This window comes from Panthera onca, chromosome B2 (assembly GCF_046562875.1).
Source record: "Panthera onca isolate mPanOnc1 chromosome B2, mPanOnc1 haplotype 2, whole genome shotgun sequence".
NCBI lineage: Eukaryota > Metazoa > Chordata > Mammalia > Carnivora > Felidae > Panthera > Panthera onca.
Window position 1 is genome coordinate 46,913,845 of NC_138343.1, and position 24,001 is coordinate 46,937,845.

The following is a 24,001-nucleotide window of genomic DNA, read 5'->3' on the forward strand; positions in this document are numbered from 1 at the left end:
ATTCTAACCAGCTTTTCTTAAGAGTTGCTGCCATTGAATGTATTTCATTGCTAGTAGACCAACATACAACCACTTTATCTTGACTTAGATGTTTGCTCTCATTAAAGTGACCTGCTGTTATCAAGGCTATAAAATTGTGTAGCAACTATATCCAAAGATGGGTTGATAGCTGCTAAAATTGGACAAAGAGGAAGATGAAGAGATGACATTTTCAAAATTCAATAAAACTACTATAGATAATTTCATTTTTTTCTTTCATATTTCAGTTTTTATTGCTTGTTCTGAGGATCAGTACCGACAATTCAACTTGTATACACTTCTGAATGTATGTACCGAAAATCTAAAAAATCATGTACTTGTGATTCTTTTCTAAGTTATGCCAGTGACCCTCCAGCTTAAAATTTGGAGCCAAACTTTCCTTAACAGTATATCAAGTACCAATATCTTCAAATATTGATATGCTGTTACATTGTTAAGTCCCATTAATTCACAATTTGATATACTACATACTCAAATTTTTAATCTTGCACAGCACATTAACAAAGTTACTAGGAAACTGGACTACTATGACCAAGAATGTTACGGAATTCACAAAATCCTGACGGGGAGAGCCAAGATCAAGGAGTGGCTTTCTTTAGGAAACAATTCTGCCAAAAACAACATGGTAATAGAAGTATAATTTAAAATGTTCAAGACATATTAAATGCATGACTGACTCCAAATTGCCATTTAGGATGCTTGTTTTTGTAGTATATAAAAACTACCCCATCTATGGAATGTTAAGCTGAAACCCAAGACAATCAGAGCCTCCCATATTCAATATCCCACTATTTCCTGGTTGTACCAAAAAATAAACAACCAGCAAATGACTTCACTGCTAAAAAAAAAAAAAAAAAAAAGCATTTACACTTAAAAAATGGGCTAAGTTGGGATTCCCTCCTTAATACTTAAAAAAATACTTAAAAAAAAAAAATATATATATATATATTTTAGTAGTTTCTAGAGCTACTAAAAAACTTGGATTTACAAAATAGTTGATAAAAGTATTCCTGTGATCTGTACAGGAAGGGAGACAGTGGCCACTGATAAGACATGGGATCTGACAATCAGACTTGGCTTTTTTCGCTCCTCCCTCATCAGAGGCTGGACTCTCATTTTTAGTTTCTCCGTTTTCTGCAGGTAAGTCATTTTGTTTCTTGCTGAGCCACTTTAACCTGTTTTCCCTTTGCTCCCCTTTTCCTCTTTGCACTTTTTTGTCTCAAGATTTATCCTTTCCCGCCTTTTTTGGCTTCAACTCTTGCAGCCCTAGGTTTTGCAACTGACAACCATGCCGACCTCCTCTTGGGCTCCTCCTTTCCCGCCCCCTCGGGGGAATTGACCTTCCTCCTGGGCATCCTGGTGGCGCGGCCCGTGCGTGCAGGTGCCTGTGGGCCGCCGCACGCCCAGAGCCTTCGCGAAGCTGGGCTGCCTGGCCGCTGTCGCTCCTGCCGCCTCCCGAGCTGCTGCGACCCGGCCAACAATTTCATTTTTTAATAGAAGTAAATGTGCCTTAGTCAATTTCATCCCATTTCCAGCCCTAAAGAAGACCTTAAAATTAAGGTAGGTTTTTCAAATGGGGAAACAGGGCTATATAACGATAATAGCAATGACAAAAATGGCGTTTATTGCTGTGTCCTGTGTGCCAGGCACTCTTCTAAACCAATTGGATGTATACGTGCATTTATACCAATGTTTAATCCTAATAACACTAGGGATTAAACCCTATAATGGCAACTATTACCCCATCCTGCAATGAAAAATCTGGGGCTCTGGCTCGGAGCCTGGAGCCTGTTTCCGATTCTGTGTCTCCCTCTCTCTCTGCCCCTCCCCCGTTCATGCTCTGTCTCTCTCTGTCCCAAAAATAAATAAAAAACGTTGAAAAAAAAAAATTAAAAAAAAAAAAAAAAAAATCTGGGGCTCAGGGAGGCTAAATACCTGCCTCAAATACTCTTGCTCAAATAGTAAGTGATAGAACTAAGAAGTGAAAAATAGTAATTTTGACTTAGGGATTTTCTGATAAGCTACAAATAGAAGAGGCTCCTGAGGCTGATGAGCGCATCCTGTTTACAACAACGTAAAAATCCCTCTATTTTCCTAGGTATAATGATACTATGTGTTATAATGATAATATGTATGAATGTGGGTTTGCAGAAGAAAATCTCTTTAAATTTATCTTATATTAGTAAGCAAGCTTCCTCCTCCCTTCTTTTTCCTTTTAGTCTCAGGTTAACAATTCACTTTAGCTTGATGGACACATTTCCAATTTAATTACCTTCAACCAATGTCGTTTTCCTGGAAAGGTAATATGCTGTGGATATTTTTACTTATGGCAAAAAACAAAAACAAAAACAAAAAACACCTATTCTGCTTAGTTTTTTATTTTATTTTATTTTTTCTTTGAAAAAAGAATAGAAGTTTCTATTTCAGATACACTTGAGAACAGGATGAGGTGTAAATCTGGGAAGACATTTATATGTCTCTCAGAGGCTATAAATCACTTGATCCTTTTTAAGGTTTTTTTTTCCTGACATTGTACATCACATCTAAAACAGTTTCCGTTAGACAAATAACAGTATCTGTTCCTTTTTTAAAATTGATTTTCCTCAGATAATATTTAGAAGAGATTAGACTTATATAGTATCCTTACAGCCATGAACAGATATATTGCCATCAGTCAATATCTTAAAAGAAAAAAAGTTATCAATATAGCTAGATCAAAAACAGTCTGATTTTGACATCCAGTAACTGTCATCTAATACAACTTCTCCAGTCATTTTCAAGTACCAGCTAACCATTGTGTTACTTAAATAAGCATCTTTAAGTAAAGAATGCCCTGATTTTCCCCTCATTTAATCTTGACTTTATGAGACATAAGTTGGTAACCAGTATCTTCCCATGTGACCACATTCAGATTGAAACATTCTTCATATACCACTGAGACATTCGTACTATTTATTATCCCAAAGCTCAGGAATTGTGCTGTGGGAAGACATGCCCGTGTAAGTTTTATATGGCGCTTGAAATTGCAGCCATTTGAGAGACGGGAGTAAACTCTGACTTTTCATGTAAAAGAATAGGGTAAAAGTATCAAAATTTCCAAAAGAACTCTCAATTCCACAAGTATCCTTTTTAGAGACTACCCCTTTGTCAGCCTTGGAAGTTTAGGGAAGCAAAATCATTTTCTTCAAAACGGATAAAAATATATAAGGGGTCAGTGCCTCTCTGTCATTTACTTACTGTACCCCCTTCACCTGGGTCCCATTCCTTTTTATTCTGTTTCACAGGATCTTAACAGATAGATAGATTTTGTGTCTAGAAAATGTCCATCTCTAAATCAAGATAAGTATCCACTGGTTTCTACACTGTAAGTCTAAATGTGATAGAAAAAAGAGACGGAGTAAAAATACTCATGCTGTATGTGTGATGATTTTCACCTGACACCATAAGCTCCTCCCCTTCTACAGGTGTGGACACTTTTTTTCCACTACCTCCTTTTTCCACTAAGGACTAATTAGGGAAGTAGGCTTGAAGAATAAACTCACCAATTACGGAAAAGAAACCACTACCCTGATGCAAACTGGACTCTCCATAGCAGGTAAGCATCTGTTCGTTAAAATTATAAGTTTCCAAATCATTAATTATAATTGAAAGAAGAAATGGGAGAAATAGAGGGGGAAGGTGAAATTCAGCATTATATAGGAGGAATAAATCATAATCAAGTTTACAGGAAAAGATGTTTTTGTTTTTTGGTGTTTTTGTTTTTGTTTTACTGTTGTAAATTTTGATATGTGGAAAACAAGCATTGCAAAATATTAAATTACTTGCACTGATAGGGGCACTACTAGAGAAACAGATAAGAGAGGAATCTCTAAACAGAAAACCTATCGTCTGAAAAATAATTACTACCATTGGATCACAAGTGCTTTAAAAAAATCTCTTTCTTCATTAACAAATATAGTACCCTCTCTGTGTGTACCCAAAGGAGAAATGTCTCTCTGATTTTAATATCACCAGTATTTGTCACCCTGCAAAATTTGTGGATTGAAAGAGTTCCTTAGCCTATAAAGGTATATTGAAGCCGGATCAAGGAGGGTTTTGATAATGTAGAACTTAGAGAAATTCATTTCGAGATATTACAAGTGAAAAGTCAAGCAAATGCTATGGTAAAGAGCATATGGATAATTTTATGGACAAACTGAATCACATAACTACTCACATTTGTTTCTCTTGTGTTAGCTGCTCGAAAGCTTACAGTACAAATCACCTACTGCGAGTACACTTGATTCTCATTATTTGTGGTAGCTATGTTTAATAAACACAGGGAACACTGTCTTAGTGAGTTCTGAACCATCGCTTCCAGGGAAAATAAAAGATTAGGTTCCTGAAAGCCTCTGGTCACAATATTTTCATCAGCAGACCAACACATAACGTGGTTTTTATGTATTTCTGTTTAAAGACATTAATATGTATTGTTGATTTATTACCATTGAACTCACAATCAAGAACATTAGAATTCATGCCTGAAGAAAGCATATGTAAAGCATGTATTTTCTTGGTAAGACACATCACAGTCTTTTTGCACTCAGGAACACAGCACCTAAGTACAGTAGAACCTTGGATTGTGAGTAACTTGTTCTGTGAGCATTCCACAAGACAAGCAAACATTTGTAATAAATTTTAAGTTGATAAACAAGCGATGTCTTGCAACACAAGTAGTACAGGATCCCAAATGTCACATGATCACCACTGAGCCAATGGTTCTTCTCTCTCTTGCTCACTGTGGGGTTGTGTGTGATCGTCTCCCATGGCTTGGATGCTCGGTCTCTGGCCGTGGTGTTTGGCAGAAATCAGTGATTTTTCAGAACATTGGAAGGTGCCTCCAACTGGTACTAGTATACTTTTTGTTACTTCAAAGCACCTATGGACAGTCCTTTACTTTTCCATATAAGAAGCTTATGAATTCTTTGCTTCATTCTAGGTCAGATATAGACCCTTTCCTCTGCTGCCTTATTGCCAGTTACATTAAATACAGTATATGACAAGTTTATTAATACTGTATTGTAGTCAACATCTGTTAGTGATAGTGAAAGTTGTCGTACACAATAACCCTCCACTCTCTTATCTCCTTCACACCAGCCACAAAGGTTTGCAAAGTAAGTGGATGTTAATGTATTTATTTTTCTTTATATTTTGTATCTTCTTTATTGTTTTGTATTATATTACAGTATTGTAATCATTTTTGTATGAATATTTTGGGGTTGTGGAATGAATCATCTGAGTTTCTATTCTTTCTTATGGGGAAATTCACTTTGATATACAAGTGCTTTGGATTACAAGCATGTCTCCAGAATGAATTATGCTCACAAACCAAGGTCTTACTGTACTCTGCTTGGGGCCATTTTAAGCAGTGAACTCCCAAAACAAAAAGCACAACCTGCAAAAGAATGTGGAACAAAGAGATCACATAAAGGACATGTTTAGAGTATGAGAGTTGGAACAGAAAGTCAGTTTCTGCAACTTCAGCTGACAATGTGGGCATTGGAAATTCAAATTTTTCACCATTCTGGGCATAACCAAAAATGACTGTGAAAGCACTGTCAATATTGATTTTGGGGTTCACAGATAAATTTTAGCAAGTAGGTAAACTCATAAATATGGAATCCACAAATAAAGAGGATCAACTCTATATGGAGAACTGTACTCCGTATGCTTTGCCTACTGGCCTCACTCTTGACCCCATATTACTTTTATACCTCTATTTTCCCCTTGCCTGAATGTTCATTTAAAGTTAATTTTTCTTCATGTATTTTACTTATGTGTATAAGGGTTTTAGATGCTTTGGGGAATAAACCAGACAATAAATCAGCAAATCAGCAACAAGTACTTGGAATTCCTACTCTTTGCACTAGCTACTTTGCTATGTATCAGGACACAAAAACATCTCTAGACATCAAATGTAATGAGAGCTACATGATCAGTTTCTCTATGAAATATGTTATTTCACCTTTTCTCAAAAAATATTGCATTACAGTAAAGTGATATATTTAACTTGAAGATCTATTAAGAAGTTAAAATTTTACTCAGAGATAGCATGAGTGAATGAAAAGTCAAGCAGATACAAGGGTGAAGAGAGGATGGCTCAACTTCTTCTTTTGCTCAACCTGAGCTCTGGAAACTATTTCTGCAAAGCTTCTAATATTGACCCAGGCTATGAGTACTAAGCTATGGTCCAGAAGCCTGATTTTCTGGTACTGGCCCTCAGTATCTCTTCTGACTCCCACAGAGAATACAAATACCTCAGGTGTGCCACTCAGCTAACTGGAGCCCACGGGGCCTGGTCACAAGAAATATGATTCTAGTTCAGACTCACATAAACTATATGTAGAGTTTTATGGTAGATTTTAAGTAAATCATAATCAAACTCTGAGTATCTTATAGTCACACAGAGCTGCCACATAAGGAAATCAAGTAGTAGCTTTCTCTATCTGGAAATGTGTTGTGCAGGAACAGTCCACCACAACCCAGAAGCACCAGGTTCTCCTGTCTAGCTGAATTATCTTTGCCATCCCAGTGCCTGACTGCTAAGAGTAAGTGGATAAACTCTACTACATTGAATATAGAAAAACAGAAAATATGTATATTTTTTAATTCAGTCAAGACCTGATTGGGATGTTGAGAAAAAAAAGTTTTCTTGCACGCAAAAATCACGTGATATGGAGCCCCCAAATCTAGAAAATATAATTGTATATGAATGGTTGGATTACATACATTATATTAAGACCCTTTTTTCATTCCTTAATTTTATCTCACTAAAATGAGCCTCACTGGGGCACCTGGGTGGTTCAGTCGGTTAAATGTCTGACTTCGGCTCAGGTCACGATCTCACAGTTGGTGGGTTCGAGCCCCGCCTCAGGCTCTGTGCTGACAGCTCAGAGCCTGGAGCCTACTTCTGATTCTGTGTCTCCTCTCTCTGCCCTTCCCTCACTTGTGCTTGCTCAGTCACTCTCTCTCCCTCTCTCAAAAATAAACATTAAAAAAAAATTTTAAATAAAAATAATACTAATAAAATGAGCCTCAGCCTTTGCTCACATGTGATTCTTCATCTTCAATCTAGATGTTTCTATGCAAGCTGTTCCTCATAACCACCTGACACTTGACCCACTCAAGTCTTTCTCTGGTCTTTGCCCCACATTGTAAAAAGAAGTTTCCCTACTTAACCCTAAGACTCTTACTCTGAGCTTCCTATCATTCAGCAACTACCTAGAATGCCCTTTACTATATGCCAGGCCCTGTAGGTGATGGGGGTACAATGGAGCACAAAGCAGACATGAACCCTTCCTTCCTTTTTTTTTTTTTTTTTTTAATGTGTATTTATTTTTGATAGAGACAGAGCAAGCTAGGAAGGGGGAAAGAGAGAGAGAGGGAGACAGAGGAGGCTCTGTGCTCCCAACTCATGACCCATGAGACCATGACCTGAGCCGAAGTTGGACGCTCAACCAATTGAGCCACCCAGGTGCCCCCGCACTGCCTTCCTTCACAGTCTACTTGAGACAGACTTAATTAAAACACAAACAAATGTGAAATCACAACTGCTATGGTGTCTTAAAGGAAGAGTTGAGTGTGCACAGAATGTGTATAATAGCAAGACTTAACCCACTGTAGATACTCACCTCTTTCCAGGATTAGGTCATTAACATTCTCTATTCCCACGTGTTCCCTGAGTGGGAACCCATTCCACTGCCATCGTTTCCTTCCCTCTTCAAAGGGAGCCACAGCATTCCGAACTACACCCGGTGAAAAGAGGATTTCAAGGATATTCCTCAGGAGCTTCAGATGGTAATAAGCAAAAATTAAAACTATACTTTCAAGTTTTTAATTAGGTGTGGAATAATTGCTAGAGCCCTGGAGAAGATGTCGGTGCTAAACTGTTCTACCAAATTACTGATACTGGAAAAAATGCTGAAGAGTCACTTTCCTGAGTCACTCAAGGTATGACACATTTAAGAGTTTGATTTTATTTCTTTATTTTATTTATCTGTGAAATAATGTCAGACTTATAGCTGTTTCCCAAATTTTTCTGATGTCAAGACTTTCTTAGAGCCCTTATTAAATATACTGTTTCCCAGTCCCCTCCTGCCAGAGACTGATCCCATGCATTGTAGATACGGCCCAGGTAATTATATTCTTGACAGCCACTTTAGATGATGTCTAGGAAAATTTAGGGGGTACTGGACTAGATTATTTCTAAAGCAAACTCGAGTTTTGAACTGAACTTTTTTTTTAATGGCACAAGGGTATGGATTAAGTGGTATTGCTCATAAGAACATAATCTAGGTTCACGATGAAGCTGAGGTTCAGGGGTCATTATAAAGTTTTTCCGATTACTTCAAGATCTTTATTTTTGAAGTTTCTTTTCAGTGGCTTTATTGGTCATTAAGCCTCTATCTGTTGAAGTCTTCTCAAAGTCCATGAGGGCCTGCTGATAACTCAGAGCTACTGTGGAAGATGACATTAATCAAAGATTACAAATAAATGTGAGATTAAAAATACTTTAAGCACTTGGAGAAAAAAAATGCAGAATGCAAAGAAATCGTCTGTGAGGGCTGAGTTTCTTGACCAAGGAGATAGCCCTACAATAGTGGTTTTCAAATGTGAGTGGCGGGGGTTATAGTTCAGTGGTAGAGCATTTAACTGCAAATATGAGTGGCATGCTAATAACCCAGAAGAGATATAATGAATCAGGATTTCTAAGGATGGAGACTAGGGAGCTGTATTTTTAGCACACATGCTGGATAATCCTTATTTACACTAGACTTTTAACAAAAGTGATCTGGAGCACCGTACTGGGTTGATTAAATTTAGTCATCTTGCCCTACCAATCATGCTTAAACTGTGCATGGTAGAGAAAATCTGAGGGATAATTTGAAATCTTATGACTAAAAGAGTACCAAATGGACAATCTGACTCAAAATTTCCCATTCTGAATGCAGACACAAAAGTGAATAAATGTTTGGCCAACTCTTTCATCGGAGAGAACTAAAAAGGTTTTGGTGACCTTCACAGGGTCATCTAAGATGTTATGATCATCAAGACAAATAATGGGCCCCTACATTATAAATATTATATTTGGACAGTACTTTAGCATACAGATAGTTTCAATTTATTTTATCCTTCCACCAGCTTTGTAAGATGTCTATTAATCCATTTTAAAAATGATTTAAGTTGGAGTCCAAACTTAAATTAAGTTGGACTCCAAAAGTTGGAGTCCAAAAAGGTTAAAGCAAGGAAAGAATCAAGTTAAATCTCGGTTCTTAGTTCCTTTGATTTCATATCTACTGCTTCTCCCACAGCGACTTAGCTACCAGATGCCCAAGTGCACATGTTGTCTTTTTTTTTTTTTTTTTTTTGGATTCCTCGTTCATACAGTGCTTGCCATGGGGCTCTGCCCAAAATAGTTACTCAATAAACTTTTGTTGGTTGGTCACTGGCAGCATTATAAAATAATTACTTCTTAATCCCCACCTTTTCAAATCTTATTTTTTAAAGACCTCTGAATTCGGATTAGTTGAGTTGGTCTGAATGGTATATAATCATTTTCAAAATATCTTTCACACGATCTCATTTGAGCTTTATAAAAATTTATTAATCCCTCTAGAATATTAATACTCTGAATAGGCAGGTGTTTACATTATGATTTTACAGATGATGTTACTAAATGCCTTCCCTATATCTAAGTGCTAGAGTTCAGATTTAAATCCAAGTTATCAGATCCTAAACTGTGTGGTGTTTGTTTGTTTGTTTGTTTGTTTGTTTTTAATGTTTGCCTCTCATAACACCATTTGAAGTAAGACTTAAAGAAATGAAGCATGTAGGCACAAATCAACGTCTTCCTTGTATAATCTTCTCTTTCATAGCTGCTTAGCTTGGCACTCTCAATTACTCGTTTTCTATACACTAAAGTCTCTTTTTCTTTGACACTCTTTATCTTACTTCAATTATTTCATTGTTATGTAATGCCTGACTTGGGTTCTGTGACCATACTTTCAAAATACCCCTTCAGTTACACGCGGCCTTTAAAGAATAAAAAAGATAAAAAATAGTCTTATTGTACACACTTCCTCCATTTTTTGGAGGCCATGGCTCTGTATTCTATAATCTCATTTTTTTTTCTTTTTGTTAAGCTTTTGTTTACATTCCAGTTAGTGAATATACAGTGTAATATTAGTTTCAGGTGTACAATTTAGTGATTCCACACTTCCATACAAAACCCGGTGCTCATCACAAATGCCGTCCTTATTGGCCTGGTGCCATCACCTATTTTACCCATCCCCCCACCTACTTCATCATAGTATTTCAGTGATTAAATATTCCTCCAAATTTTCTCCACAAACTCCAACTGTTAATTCCTCCAGCATCCTTACTTCCCCTAGCTACTTCCCTCTCCTCTCAACACTCACCCTTTAAACAGAACAGCTGTTAGAAGAGTTTGTTTCTTAGTTTTCAACCAATGCGAAATCTTGCAGTTGGTTGCAAATCTCTTACAAACAAGTCATGTTGGTTGCCTTTTTTCTTTCACAATCTGAATATTGGAAAGGTTTTTTCCCTTCTATTCTTCTAAGCATTCCAAGCACATCTAAGTTCCATTTTTGAATAAAGATGTATGGTGTCTTCATGGGAATAGACATTTTAATAAGCTTATGCCTATATATATGTAGGATCAGCAGCCCCAGAATTTAATGATTAAGGAAACAAGCATGACCCTTCCAGGTGGCTTTACTTCTCAGATTTTCACTGTGATCCATGTTGCACATTAGTATTAGCCAGACTAAATTTGGAAAGAGATGGTCTATGAGAAGACTTGAGTGAGGTCCCAGGCTGGGTAAGACAGAAGACAGTTGAATAATGTTGTTGTCATTGAGGTGAGTGATTTGAATAAAGATGTGATGAAAGAGGTAAAATGTAGGTTCCAATGCCCTTAGAATTTAAATTGGTTTTCACTGAAGTATAACACATACTAGAAAATGTACATAATTATGTAGCTCAATGAATTTCCATAGAACAAGTGTCAATATAACCTGCACTCCAGTCAAGAAAGAACATTACTTCAGGCATGACTTCTCCTTACCCTGCAAAGCTCTTTTCCAAACACTGCCTTTCCCTATTCCCCAAGAGTAACCGCTATCTTGACTTCTAAAGCCATAATTTGGTTTTGTCTGTTTTTGAATATAATGTAAATTGGATCACAGTAAGTATCTTTTGGTGTCTACCTTCTTTTGCTCAACATTAAGTTTCTTTTTTGTAATCCAAAGTATAAATGTGCCAACATGTATTCATTTTTCCCACTGTTGGTGGACACTCCAATTATTTCCAGTTTTTATCTGTTATGAAGATGCTGCTAGGAGCACTAGCCTATAGCTCACTCTCCTCAGTCTCCACAACTTTCTCTTCTCTGTAAACACACATAACATATGGAAGTTGTTTTGTAGGGCAGGCATCTTTGATTCTTAGTGGAGACTAAATATGAAAGGCCGCAGAAGGGAATTCGAATATTCAGTACCGTTTAGTCAACAAGTAGTTGATCCACTGTATCAGACTCCATGGATATAATAATGAATGAGACATAGTTATGACCCTCCGGGAATGCTTATAGAGCCTTGCTCCATCAAATCTGAAATGCAGGGGTCTTTTATTCGGAGAGGGGGTTACCCTCAGTGATGTTTAATTGTAATTCAGGGTTGAAGGAGTCATTGCATTTAACAGGTTATTTTCAGAGAGTATAATAAGCAGCAGAAGTACCTGAGGATCAAAATTATCTGTGGAACTTTTAAAAGATATATAATCCCTAAATCCATACATCAGATTCTGATGCATTCTGTAAGTATTTATTATGGCCTATGTGCCAAGCACCCATCAACTCCCCGTTGTTTTGGTACTTCTCACTGCTGTATGGTAAAAACCTAAGTTTGGGGAGTGTTTTCATAGGCTTTCACAGACTATCAGTTTTCATGTACAGTGATGAAATAACAAGAGAAAAGTTTGTATGTGTGCGTGTTGTATATATATGTGTGTGTACATGTTTATAATTTCCCTTCTCATGGCCTCAGTTATACAGCAGAAGAAGTGAAAATTGTAACATGTAACTGGAATAGTTAGTAATGTGATTGGCTTGTCTCTCTGGGTTCTCTGGCTCAGGTTTATGGAGCTGTGATGAACATAAATCGTGGGAATCCCTTTCAAAAGGAAGTGGTAGTGGATTCATGGCCAGACTTCAAAGCTGTTATCACCCGGCGACAGAAAGAGGTACAGTTTTGAAACGCCAAAACATATACGAGTTGACATCAACTAGAAAGAAAAGATTAGGTAAAGGGGATATTATAACTATCATAGCCATGTATGTTAGCTTAACACGCTACACATGTCACCATTAGTTTCTAATTTTACTGGCTTTGGAGTATCAGACATAGAAAACCACTACTCTAAATGTGTTAAGTGCTTCTTTAGTGTTTCATAATCTCTAGAAGCAAGAAGCATACATACTTGTGCATACTAGTTCTTCCACTGGTTAGATGATTCCTTGTGACCGATGACTCTGGGTCATGTGGATAAATATCTAAGAAGGTTGAAAAGGATGACATCTGCCCTGTTCTGCCTCAAGACCAAAGAGAAGCTCACGTGATCAAAGGTGTGCTGCTCTGACCACACTAGGAAAGTTCTGAGAGTTCCATTTGATTCTTGTAGGTGGCTCCATTAAATTATATGCATTTCATTTTTGTAAATAAATAATATCCCAGAAAAATGTGAAATATCTTAACAATTCCCAAATACCAGAAGAATTATCAAGCAAAAGTTCCAAAATTTCTGTTTCTTCCCTTTCTACAGTATATTAGCCACATTCCCATCTAGCCATTGTTTATAGATGGCTAACTCTGGTAATGGGAATTATCTAGACATATGCAGCTAATGGTATCTAATCTATCTAGGATTTGGGTTACCTAGAGGATATATTTATGTTTTTATGATTATGTCTTCCATCCTAGGCTGAGATGGATAACCTGGACCATTATACTAATGCCTATGCTGTGTTCTACAAGGATATCAGGGCTTATCGACAGCTGTTGGAAGAACATGATGTTATCAACTGGGATCAAGTTTTTCAAATACAAGGTGAGATAGGTGTGAGTCTAAGCAGTCTTTTTTGTTCTCATTTTTGTCATGTATGTTAGATAGATATGACCTATATTAAGTACACAAATTCATATATATACACATATATACATTTTATATAGTTACAATTTATGTACTACAGTTTTGTGAAAAAAAAAAAGAACTCATGTTTTACTCCTAATGAGGCTTGGCATTGGGGTATGTGGAGGCCATTTAAATGAGGCTGCTTTTAGGTGACTTTTTTTTTCCCTCAATGTTACTTTAATATGGATGTCAATGAATATCAGCATATTTTTATTTATTACCCTTAATCATTTCCTGTCATAATCTTTTAAAATGACCCTAACTTAAGTATAAGCCAATAGGTAGGTCTTCTCTTCTTTCTGAAGCAAAGGATTCTAGAAAGAGATAGTTAACTGATCTGCATAGGTTATCCTGACATGATTAAAATAAGAGTATATTTGAGCTCTGAGGAGACAACTGCATGGTTATCAATGCTAGTGGAAGAACTTTTAGCCAAGACAAAAATACATTCAGAGTTTCCAACAGTGTGATGGGGGCACCTGGGTGGCTCAGTCAGATAAGCACCCAAATCTTGGCTTTGGCTGAGGGCGTCACCTCAACGTTCATGAGTTCAGGCCCCGTGTCGGGCTCTGTGCTAACAGCATGGAGCCTGCTTGGGATTCTCTCTCTGTCCCTTCCCTGCTCACTCTCTCTCTAAAAAATAAATAAACATTTAAAAAAAAGAGTTTTCTAATAGTGTAGATGGACAGTTTCAGCTTCAGTATATCATTTTTTCAACTTTTCATACTGACTGGTGGGTGATACAATCAACAAAGTTACTATTTCTAACTATTCCATTGAAAATGAGTTTCTTGATCATGTGACAGGAAGGCGGGGTCCCCCATGTTAGAAATTTAAAGTCTGGTAATTTTTTTTCATCAACAAATAGCTGAAGCCCTCTCACAGGAAAAGTTTCTATCTACCTGCAAACAATGACTTCCTAGGTGTCCACAATGGTTTGATGTTGATCTAGCTGTGTTTGAGGGACAAGGCAAGCCCAGGGCCTCCCTACTACTCTGCCATCTTAACTACTCCCTTCAACCTACAAGCAATGACTAATGCATATTCATAACCTAAAGACTTGGGGTGTTTTGTGAAATCCATTTGGAAGTGCTCAAAATGACCGTATAGTGGAAGTTCTAAACTGTCTCCCAGCTTTACAGACTTACCCCAATTATGCTGGTTAGAAGTGAGACATGGTTCTACCACTCACTTAGCCAACCTAGGAAAATTTTCTCATCATTATTACTTTAATGTGAAAATGAGTATCTCTTCCTTGGTGTGAAAAATCATGGCAGTAACTGTATACATTATGGTGCTATAGGTCTACTATCCTCAAATCACCTGAACCCATCATTAGGAAGAGAACATCCAGAAGGATGTTTTTGTTTTTTTATTTTTTTGCCAGTATTTTTTTCCAGAAGGCTGAGCTGTTAATCATGAGTCAGTTATGGTCATTTAAATTGACACAACCATCTTTCCTGAAGTTTGATGGGGACAGATGTAAGTTAATAGTACCTAAAATAACTGGAGTGGTAAAGGCCCCTCATTTAGTATGTAATCAGTGCAGGCATCACCTTTAGCTTCTGATGTGGCCTCTTGGCTGTAGACTTCTATGGTAAGAACTATAATCTCTTTGGAATATTGATTTTTTTCAATGTTTATTTTTGAGAGAGATAGAGCATGAGCAGGGGATGGGCAGAGACAGAGGGAGACACAGAATCTGAAGCAGGCTCCAGGTTCTGAGCTGTCAGCACAGAGCCCAACGCGGGGCTCGAATCAACTGTGAGATCATGACCTGAGCTGAAGTCAGACGCTTCACCAACTGAGCCAACCAGGTGCCCCTCTCTTTAGAATATTGAATAGCTTCTGAGAAGTCATCAGTATCTTTATCTATTTTTTTTTATCTATATATTTTTTTCATGAAATATATTGTCAAATTGGTTTCCATACAACACCCAGTGCTCATCCCAAAAGGTGCCCTCCTCAATACCCATCACCCACCCTCCCCTCCCTCCCACCCCGCATCAACCCTCCGTTTGTTCTCAGTTTTTAACAGTCTCTTATGCTTTGGCTCTCTCCCACACTAACCTCTTTTTTTTTTTTTTTCCTTCCCCTCCCCCATGGGTTTCTGTTATGTTTCTCAGGATCCACTCTTCATCTATTTTTAATCAAAGCATCTAAAAAAGTGCTGCTTCCATAACATCCCCAAATCATGAACAACTTCAGAAGCCTATCTACTGCCATAGAAATGGTCAATCTTTTATCTTATGCCACAGAGCCACTGTTGGGCTGCCTGGATAGATTAAACATTAGGCAGCGTAGCTACCTTAGTGGTGGGTGTTCAGAGCAACAGCACACTCTGCCCAGGAATGCCTTTGTCATTTTTAATCTAAGAGCCATCCATAAACAATATTAAATGACGGTTAACCCACTAACCTACTAGAAAGAACCAAATTCCTTGTGTTGGCCTTGCAAAGGCCAGGAATAAAGAAGTATATAGCAGACAGACAGACCAGGCCCTTTTGTTCACTACTAGCTGCATGCACATGAGAGAGTTTGTTGACATGAGCTAAAAGTTGCAGAAGCCTGCCCACTGTTACTATACTCCAATCAACTGTGGTTAAATGGCCTGAGTTCTGTCTTACCCAATGAACAACTCCTGCCTTTCGAAGGAGGTAGGATGGATGAAGGCAGGACAATTAGTGAAAGTTCCTTCTGTGGGAAAGGAGAAAATCATTTGTTAAAATGGTAGTCTATACAATGGACAGAAGGACATGGTCAACAATACCATGGAAGGATAATCAGCAGAATCCAAACTATGGAAATTCTACCCAGCAAACTGGATTCTTTACAAATAAATTGAAAGAATTTTTAAAGGTGGGTGTAGGGGAGCTAGGCACTGAAAGAAAATCTGTAAATTATTTACCAGACAAAAAGTGGACAAAATCTAAGAGTGTTTAAGGACTCACATTTGCATAGTAAAACTTACAACAAGGATGCGATTGTCATAAAAATGATAATGGTTATTATTAGAGGAGAGTGAGGGAATTGTGATTGGGAGAGTATTAAATAGAAGGGGGTAAGTAAATTTCTTTGTGGCATTAATAGTACTTAAAATAATCATTAAGCTAAGCATTTGTTATATAGTTTTCTCTGCTGCATCTTATAATTTAAAAAGGTTTTTCAAAGAAATGTTAGTCTAAATTTCATAAAGAATTAGTTCAGTCTAATTTAGGAAAAAGAAATTCTGTTTGAACTACCATACCCTTGGTTAGCACAAGCTGTTTTTTTTCCTCATAGTCTTTTGAATTACTTAGATGTAATTTGGGGCTATTCTATGGGATTCTAGCCACAGCATCTATAATTTTTAATAGCATTAACTTGAAGACCTGCTTATCTTTTCTTAGACTTAACTCCCTGAGGGAGAAGCCAAGGCTCTGATACCAGACTGTGTTCAATATGGCTTTCCATTCCTGCATTTATGTATTCTTCAAGAAGTGACTTACTGGAAGGAGGGAAAAAGCCATTAGATATGGGTGGAAGTGGGAAAGTCAATTTCGAGGGGATCCGACTAATGAAGACCCAGACTGGAAAGGAGAGAGCCAATAGGATTTTGGAAAAGGAGAGCAAGTCAGTTCTCAGTAAACAGAAGCTAACATTCCATGCAATGAGCTTCGTCGTTGATGAACAGAGACAGTACCATTCTTGTCTCACTGTGACACAGTGCCCAGCATAGGGCTTTACATATGACAAGTACTAAATAAAGATTTATAGATAATATAGTATAGCTGTGATAAATGTGTAGGATACAAGTAAGTTTATACCTTGATACTCCTACGTTTATACCTTAGGAGTATAGTTTATACCTTGATACTCCTTTTGGGGGAGGGGATTTGTTATTGAGGATATATTTTTTTAAGTTTACTTATTTATTTTGAGAGAGAGAGAAAGAGAGCTAGCATGAGTGGGGGAGGAGCAGAGAGAAAGGGAGGGAGGGAATCCCAAGCAGGCTCCACACTGTCAGTGCAAAGCCCAACATGTGGCTCCCTCTCCCCAACTGTGAGATCATGACCTGAGTTGAAATCAAAAGTCAGACACTCAACTGACTGAACTGCCCAGGCACCCCTATACGTTGATATTTCTGTAACAGGAATCTAGGACAAGAGGCTGGAAGAGTCTTTAAGTCAGAATGACATGCCAAATCAATTTGAGCTCTTTTATACTTCTAGCTGTATATTAGATTGTAGAATTTCATAGTTATAAAATTTCTCTTACCTTAAAGAGTGTAAAGATCAGTCTGGAAAGTCAGAAAAATCAAGAAAATCCCACAAGCAATTCCAAATTCCTAAGGGATATTCTCATCAGAAATATTAATGGGAGACCATGATCATGATGAACAATATGATGGGGATTTGAAAATCCCACACAATGTTTGAAAATCAGGCAAGGAGTAACTGTAATAATTCATATGTAAGTATATAGTGGTTAGGATAATGCAAGGTGGCAAACTGGTGGTGGTGATGATAATTAGTATAAAAATACTGCAACAAATTTCCTTTTTGTGTTTTCAAATAAAATACCCACATTTTTCATTATTTCTTACCATGTACAGGGCTGCAGAGTGAATTATATGATGTTTCCAAAGCTGTTGCCAACTCAAAGCAGTTAGATGTAAAGCTAACCTCCTTCAAGGCCGTTCATTTTTCTCATCTTTCAACTCTGCCGAACACCAGTTCCCTGTATGTAAACTAAGTTTCTACATGTGGGATGGGACTTACTATATAGGAGTACAAATAGTAGTACCTAGAATACATGGTATTTTTAAGGAACATTTGGGTACCTTGGATTAGAGCCACGGGGTCTAGATTTGTCTGTGTGTGTATGCGCCTGTGGATCTGTGTGTGTTTAATTGTTTCTGCTGTGCTTGACTGCTCATAATTTTTTGCAAATTCAAACCGGAGTCTTTGTGCCTAGTGATAAACAGACTCAGGAGTCCTGTATTTTCACAGTATACACAGAAAAATCATTCCTGTATGCTCCTCCTGCAGATAATTCTAACTAGCTTCTGTTGTCTGATCCCAAAGTGCTTATTTTTTTTTTTTTTCATGTTTCAAGGATGAGGGTAAATAACTGACTTGTGTGGAGCTCTTATATGCCAGGCACTAAATGTTTTATGTATATTATGTCTAGATCCCTTTAACTGTGGAATTCCCTTTTTGAACAGAGTTTAAGTAACACACAGGAGTAAATTGCAGAGCCAGGAAATAATTCCTGATTCTGTCTCCAGAATCCAGTCTTCAAAAGATTTGTTACTTTGTATCTATATTCTGTCTTTCTCACTGGGAAGCCCTTGTTGTGCCATTTGCTAGTTACTTTCCTTTCTGCTTCATCTTTCTGAGCCTCAATCAAGTTCTTCTTTTTGAAAATTAACCTATAATATCTTCCTTACATGTACTATGTAAAGAAATGAAACATGATATATTGAAAAAGTATCCACCTCAGTGAATGTTACTTTTTCTTCTATGGAGTATAGTGAAGGAATTTTTGAGCAAAACAAGACAAAACCTAAAGAAGAATGAGCACTTTAAATCACATAAAGCAACTGGACTTTACTTTTATTTTACTTTTTTCAGTTATGAAAATTTCCAAGTACATACAAAGGCTGAGAGACTACTATAACGAACCTCCCATCAATATATGGCTAATCTTGTTTCATCCATACCCCATCTGCTAATTATTCTGAAGGAAATATCTCAGAGATTTGCCCATTAATTCTTAAGTATTTTAATATATGTCTCCAAAAGATAAGGATTATTTAAAAACACACACACACACACACACACTATACTAATATCACTTCTGTGTCAGGGGTCCCCAGGACCACCCACAGGCTCACTAATTGGCTAGGAGGACCCATAGGACTCAGCATACATACACTCCAAAGCAAAATCAACAAAGAAAAAGGTGCATTGGCAAAGTCCAAAGGAAACCAGGGACAAGCTTTCCAGAATCCTCCCCAATGGAGTCACACAAAACACACTTGATTTCCCCAGCAGTAAGTTGTCACAACATATACAGGATTTCTATTGGAGGCACCCTCTGTCTAGCACATACCAATTTTTTAGACTTCCAGAAGGAAGGCAGGTTTTCATCATAAATCACATTGACTGTTACAAACAGGCACAGTGAGTTTCAACTCCTATCAGGTCTGGGAATGGCAGGACACCGGCAGAAATCCAAATTGCCAGATACCAGCCAAGGGCCAACCTGGCAAGCAGGCTTTTCTTTCTCTTCCCTTTTTTTTTTTTTTTTTTTAATGTTTATTTATTAATTTTGAGAGAGAGACTGACAGAACATGAGCGGGACAGGGAGAGAGAGAGAGAGAGAGAGAGAGAGAGAGAGAGAGGGAATCCCAAGTAGGCTCTGCACTGTCAGTCTTGAACCCAACATGGGGCTCAATCTCACAAACCATGAGATCATGACCTGAACCGAAATGAAGAGTCAGACCCTCAGCTGACTGAGCCACCCAGGCACCCCACAAGCAGGCTTTTCTAAAGATAGAGTCCTTAGGTCTGCTGCACCAGCCCTTTGCTCTACAATATCTTAAAATTTTGTCAGTATTTCCTTAAACCAGTCAGTAGTTACATTTCCCAAACTATCATAATACTTTTAGCAGTTTGTTTTGAATAAGCACCTAAATAAAGCTCATATATTGCAATTGATTAATCTCTCTTTAGGTTTTTTTTTTTTTTTTTTTTTTTGATATATGGGTTCCCCGTTCATCTTTTTTATTTCTTACATTACTTTTTACTGAAGAAACGAGGCTATTTTTCCTTTAGAGTTTTAGAGTTTCCCAGTCTGTTTACTGTCATATCCCTGAAATGTTATTTAAAAATTTTCTCCATCCCCAGTCAGGCCTTTTAAAATCGGATTTTGATTTAAATCGCTTCCCTTCTGAGGCAGTTGGGTGGCCCAGTCGGTTAAGTGTCCAACTCTTGATTTTAGCTAAGGTTATGATCTCACGGTTGTAAGATCAAACCCCACATCTGGCTCTGTGCTATGCTGGGCATGAAGCCTGCTTAAGATTCTCTCTCTCGGTCTCCCTCCACCCTTCCCTCCCCACCTTCACCTGGTGTTCGTGCACAGATGCTCACGGGCTCATGCTCGCTATCTCTAAAATTAAATTAAATTAAATTTAATTTAAATTTAAACCAATTGCTCCCTTCTGCATTAGGAAGATACTGTCTTTAGCACCTAAGTCATTATCAAACTTCATATACTCTTAATTTGGATACCCTGCCCTTCAGATACACGGTCATATATGTAACTACTAAGACAACTATTCCTAAAACACTGGTCTTAGCAATGTTTTTATTTACAGTGACTTCTCTGCCTTAGGCTTCTCAGCCTTTGTTTTTCCGGGCATCTGGCTGGCTCAGTTGGTTAAGCTACCGACTCTTGATTTCGGCTCAGGTCATGATCTCACGATTCATGGGATTGAGCCCTGAGTTCAGGCTCTGTGCTAACAGTGTGGTGCCTGCTTGGGATTTTTTTTTTTTTCTCTCTCTCTCTCTCTGCCCCTCCCTTGCTCTCTCTCACAAAATAAATAAACTTAAAAAAAATAATAAAGTTCATCTTCAAAAATTAAATTAAGAATTCTATTAAGCCAGTTATTGCTTGTATTTATTTATTTTTTACCCAAGCTTAGTGGTTAGACAGTTGGCCCAGTTCCAGAGCCCGTAGTATGCCTAAAATGTGAGCTAACACTGCAGAGCCACTAATGAAAAGAAAACACAAACTTGTACTTTATAAAGATCATATCAAGAATGGCATTAGCAGTCTCTTAATGAACATACAGGATGGTCTTATGACATTGATAACTTCAAGAATGAAAACAAATTCTGAGGCAAAACCAGCCCCATAGGCTTAACTAAGTAATCCCATCTCAGTCCTTAGTAATTGTACCAATTCCTATCTTTTTATCTCAATACCATGAACTTTTAGACATTTTTCCAGACCTTTCAGGGGAAGGTAAGAAAAACTAGCATTTCTTGAGCATCTATATATTCCTAGAATGTTCAGCAATTTGTATTTCTCTTCTGGCCATGGATGCAGAAAGATGTAAGTTTTATACTACTACTTTATTTTTTTAACCAAGGAAAAGATTAGGGGCCCAAGAATCTGGAGTTGTTCAGGTTTCAGAAGGGTGTCAACAGACTTAGGACTTTATAAGAACAACTTGGCTGGGGTGCCTGGGTGGCTCAGTTGGTCAGGCATCCAACTTTAGCTCAGGTCATGATCTTACGGTTCGTGGGTTCAAGTCCCATGTCAAGCTCTATGCTGATAGCTCAGGGCCTGGAGCCTGATTCTGATTCTGTGTTTCCCTCTCCCTCTCCACCTGCCCCTACTCTCACTCTATCTGTCTCTTTCTCAAAATAAATAAACATTAAAGAAAAATTAAGAACAAGTCAGAATTGTTTTACAGAAAAATGAAATACTTGCCCTAATCTACACTGAAGACAATAAGAAATAGGCATAAATTTGAAAGGAAAGACTTAAATTTGATATGAGTATTTTGCCCTATCAGAAATGAAACCCTAAATGATGTTCATAAGTGGGAAGTGACAGATTCTAATTCATTGAAAGTATTTTGGTATTTGTTAAGCACGATCTCTGGAATGGTTTCTCAGTCTGAATCAGTGGAGAAAGTGAAGCAGCTGTTTGTATTCATATAATCCCAAGTTCACGTTCCTTCTCATGTTGTTTTCTTCTAGAATGGGTTCTTCCCCACAACTGACTTACCTGAGTGTTGCTGATGCTGATCTTCTCAACAGGACTTGGTCGCGGGGTGGCAATGAACAGTGTCTCCGGTACATCGTGAACCTCATCTCTTGCTTCCCCAGTGTATGTGTCCGCGATGACAAGGGAAACCCAGTCTCTTGGTCTCTCACAGATCAGTTTGCCACCATGTGCCATGGCTATACCTTGCCAGAGCATCGCAGAAAAGGTTATTGCAAGCTGGTGGCCCTCACACTGGCCAGGAAGTTACAAAGCCAGGGGTTCCCCTCTCAGGGTAATGTCCTGGATGACAACATAGCATCCATAAGCCTCCTGAAGAGTGTCCATGCTGAGTTCTTGCCTTGTCGTTTTCATAGGCTTATTCTCACCCCTGCAACTTTCTCTGGTCAAATTTACCTCTAGCCCATTGAAACTCCAGGAATTTTCTTCCTATCCCTGAACACAGATATTCCCAAGCTGCCAATGAGGGGGAAATTCAACCTGGAATTAGAAGAATCTTCGGTTATTGAAAACATTCTGGAAAAGATACACAGGATCAACCTGAGAAGCCTTAAATCTTCCTGTCTCAGGTTTCTACAGTAAATAACTAGGGGTCAGAGATAGCTATGGCTGAGAACAGGATCATTATCTTCCTCTGGGACCCACTGCAGGAAAAAGGTTCTAAATCCAGCAATTCTTAGCACAATTGCAGAAATGACTGCATGAGAACAGTGATTTAACATGTGAGCATGTGGCTACAGCTCTATTCTTGCCCCTCCGGCTTCTGCAGTGTATTTTTACAGCCATACCAATTCCCTACTACCATAAAGAACACTCCCCTGTGCCTGCCTCTGCTGTGTCTCCCTAAACCGTTCCTATCACTTCTCACCCAAGTTGTCTGTAGAATATCCTGCTTTTCCCCCTTTAATTACTGGTTCTCCATTTCTGCTTACAGCTCTAGCCTATGGTTCTTCCCTGGGAATGTTCGAATGCAGTGGTTCTCACATTTTAGTGCACTTCAGAATCACCTGGAAGGCAGGTTGCAACACAGATGGTGGAGTGTCTCCCCCACAACCCCTGATTCAGTACCTCTGGGGTAGGGCCTGAGAATTTGCATTTCTAAAAATTTCCCACTGCTCAGTTGTCTTGGATTGAGGAATGAAGATGTGGGCATTTTAAATACTAGAAACAGAGGATGTCTGTGGGTGTGAACGCAGATGCGCATATAAACATTTTCACAGATACACACATCTATATATACATTCCTTTCATATTTATATATGCATATGTATAAACTCATAGAATTTTGATAAGATGATAAACTTGCATTGAATATGAAAAATTTAAGGATCGGGGAAAATAAATTACATCTTCAAGATAATATAATCAGTGTTAGATGTCAAACCAGAATGCTCTTATTTTGATTTCAATCTATTTTTTTTTCACTAAATCATGTATCTTTTTCGTAAAGGAAATTTAAATGCTTAAATAAATACTTTCATTAGTCTTTTATCATTATTTTTTTTAATTTGGTTTCCAATTACTTGTGTGTGTATGTGTGTATGTATGAGTGTGTGTATATATATATGTATACATATATATATACATAAATATAAATCTTTCAAGGACTGCAAAGGAAGAGGTAAGCATCACAAGCTGTGTTCTCCCATTTGCAATACAAGCAGGCAGAAATACAATAGTTGGATTTGTCTAGTCTGTATAAAGTTGATTTAGCCATACAGAAAATATTATTTTCTTATTCCAACAGAGGTCATAGAATCCCAACTACAAAGATAAAGGGAGATTCAATTTTAAGTGTTTATTCTGAGAGAAGTAAACAAACTGAAATCATTTTAATAAAAAAACAAGACTCCTTGGGAGTAAATATATGCTTATTTTTACTCAGCCATCCTGAGTGACTGGTTACCTGGAAACTTATCCTTGGTCCCAAGGG

General features: G+C 37.8%; 1 protein-coding gene and 1 pseudogene across 1 annotated transcript; one reads left to right on the top strand and one right to left on the bottom strand.

Moving 5' to 3' along the window:
- Positions 1-101: 101 nt before the first annotated feature.
- LOC132667934 (non-histone chromosomal protein HMG-14 pseudogene) lies at positions 102-1,589 on the bottom strand (annotated as a pseudogene).
- A 6,341-nt stretch (positions 1,590-7,930) lies between these two features.
- On the top strand, positions 7,931-22,480 carry GLYATL3 (glycine-N-acyltransferase like 3). The gene is made up of 5 exons (XM_060615710.3): positions 7,931-8,028; positions 12,232-12,339; positions 13,077-13,203; positions 17,882-18,008; positions 22,044-22,480. The coding sequence occupies exons 1-5, from the start codon at positions 7,951-7,953 to the stop codon at positions 22,468-22,470; spliced, it is 867 nt and encodes a 288-aa protein (XP_060471693.1). The 5' UTR covers positions 7,931-7,950; the 3' UTR covers positions 22,471-22,480.
- The last annotated feature ends 1,521 nt before the right edge of the window (positions 22,481-24,001 follow it).

Bases quoted from the DNA above. Each gene is read 5' to 3' on its own strand.
- GLYATL3 (XM_060615710.3), top strand. From the start codon at position 7,951: ATGTCGGTGCTAAACTGTTCTACCAAATTACTGATACTGGAAAAAATG. The intron at 8,029-12,231 runs GTATGACACATT...TCTCTGGCTCAG, and splicing joins ACTTTCCTGAGTCACTCAAG to GTTTATGGAGCTGTGATGAA. The intron at 13,204-17,881 runs GTGAGATAGGTG...TACCATGTACAG, and splicing joins TCAAGTTTTTCAAATACAAG to GGCTGCAGAGTGAATTATAT.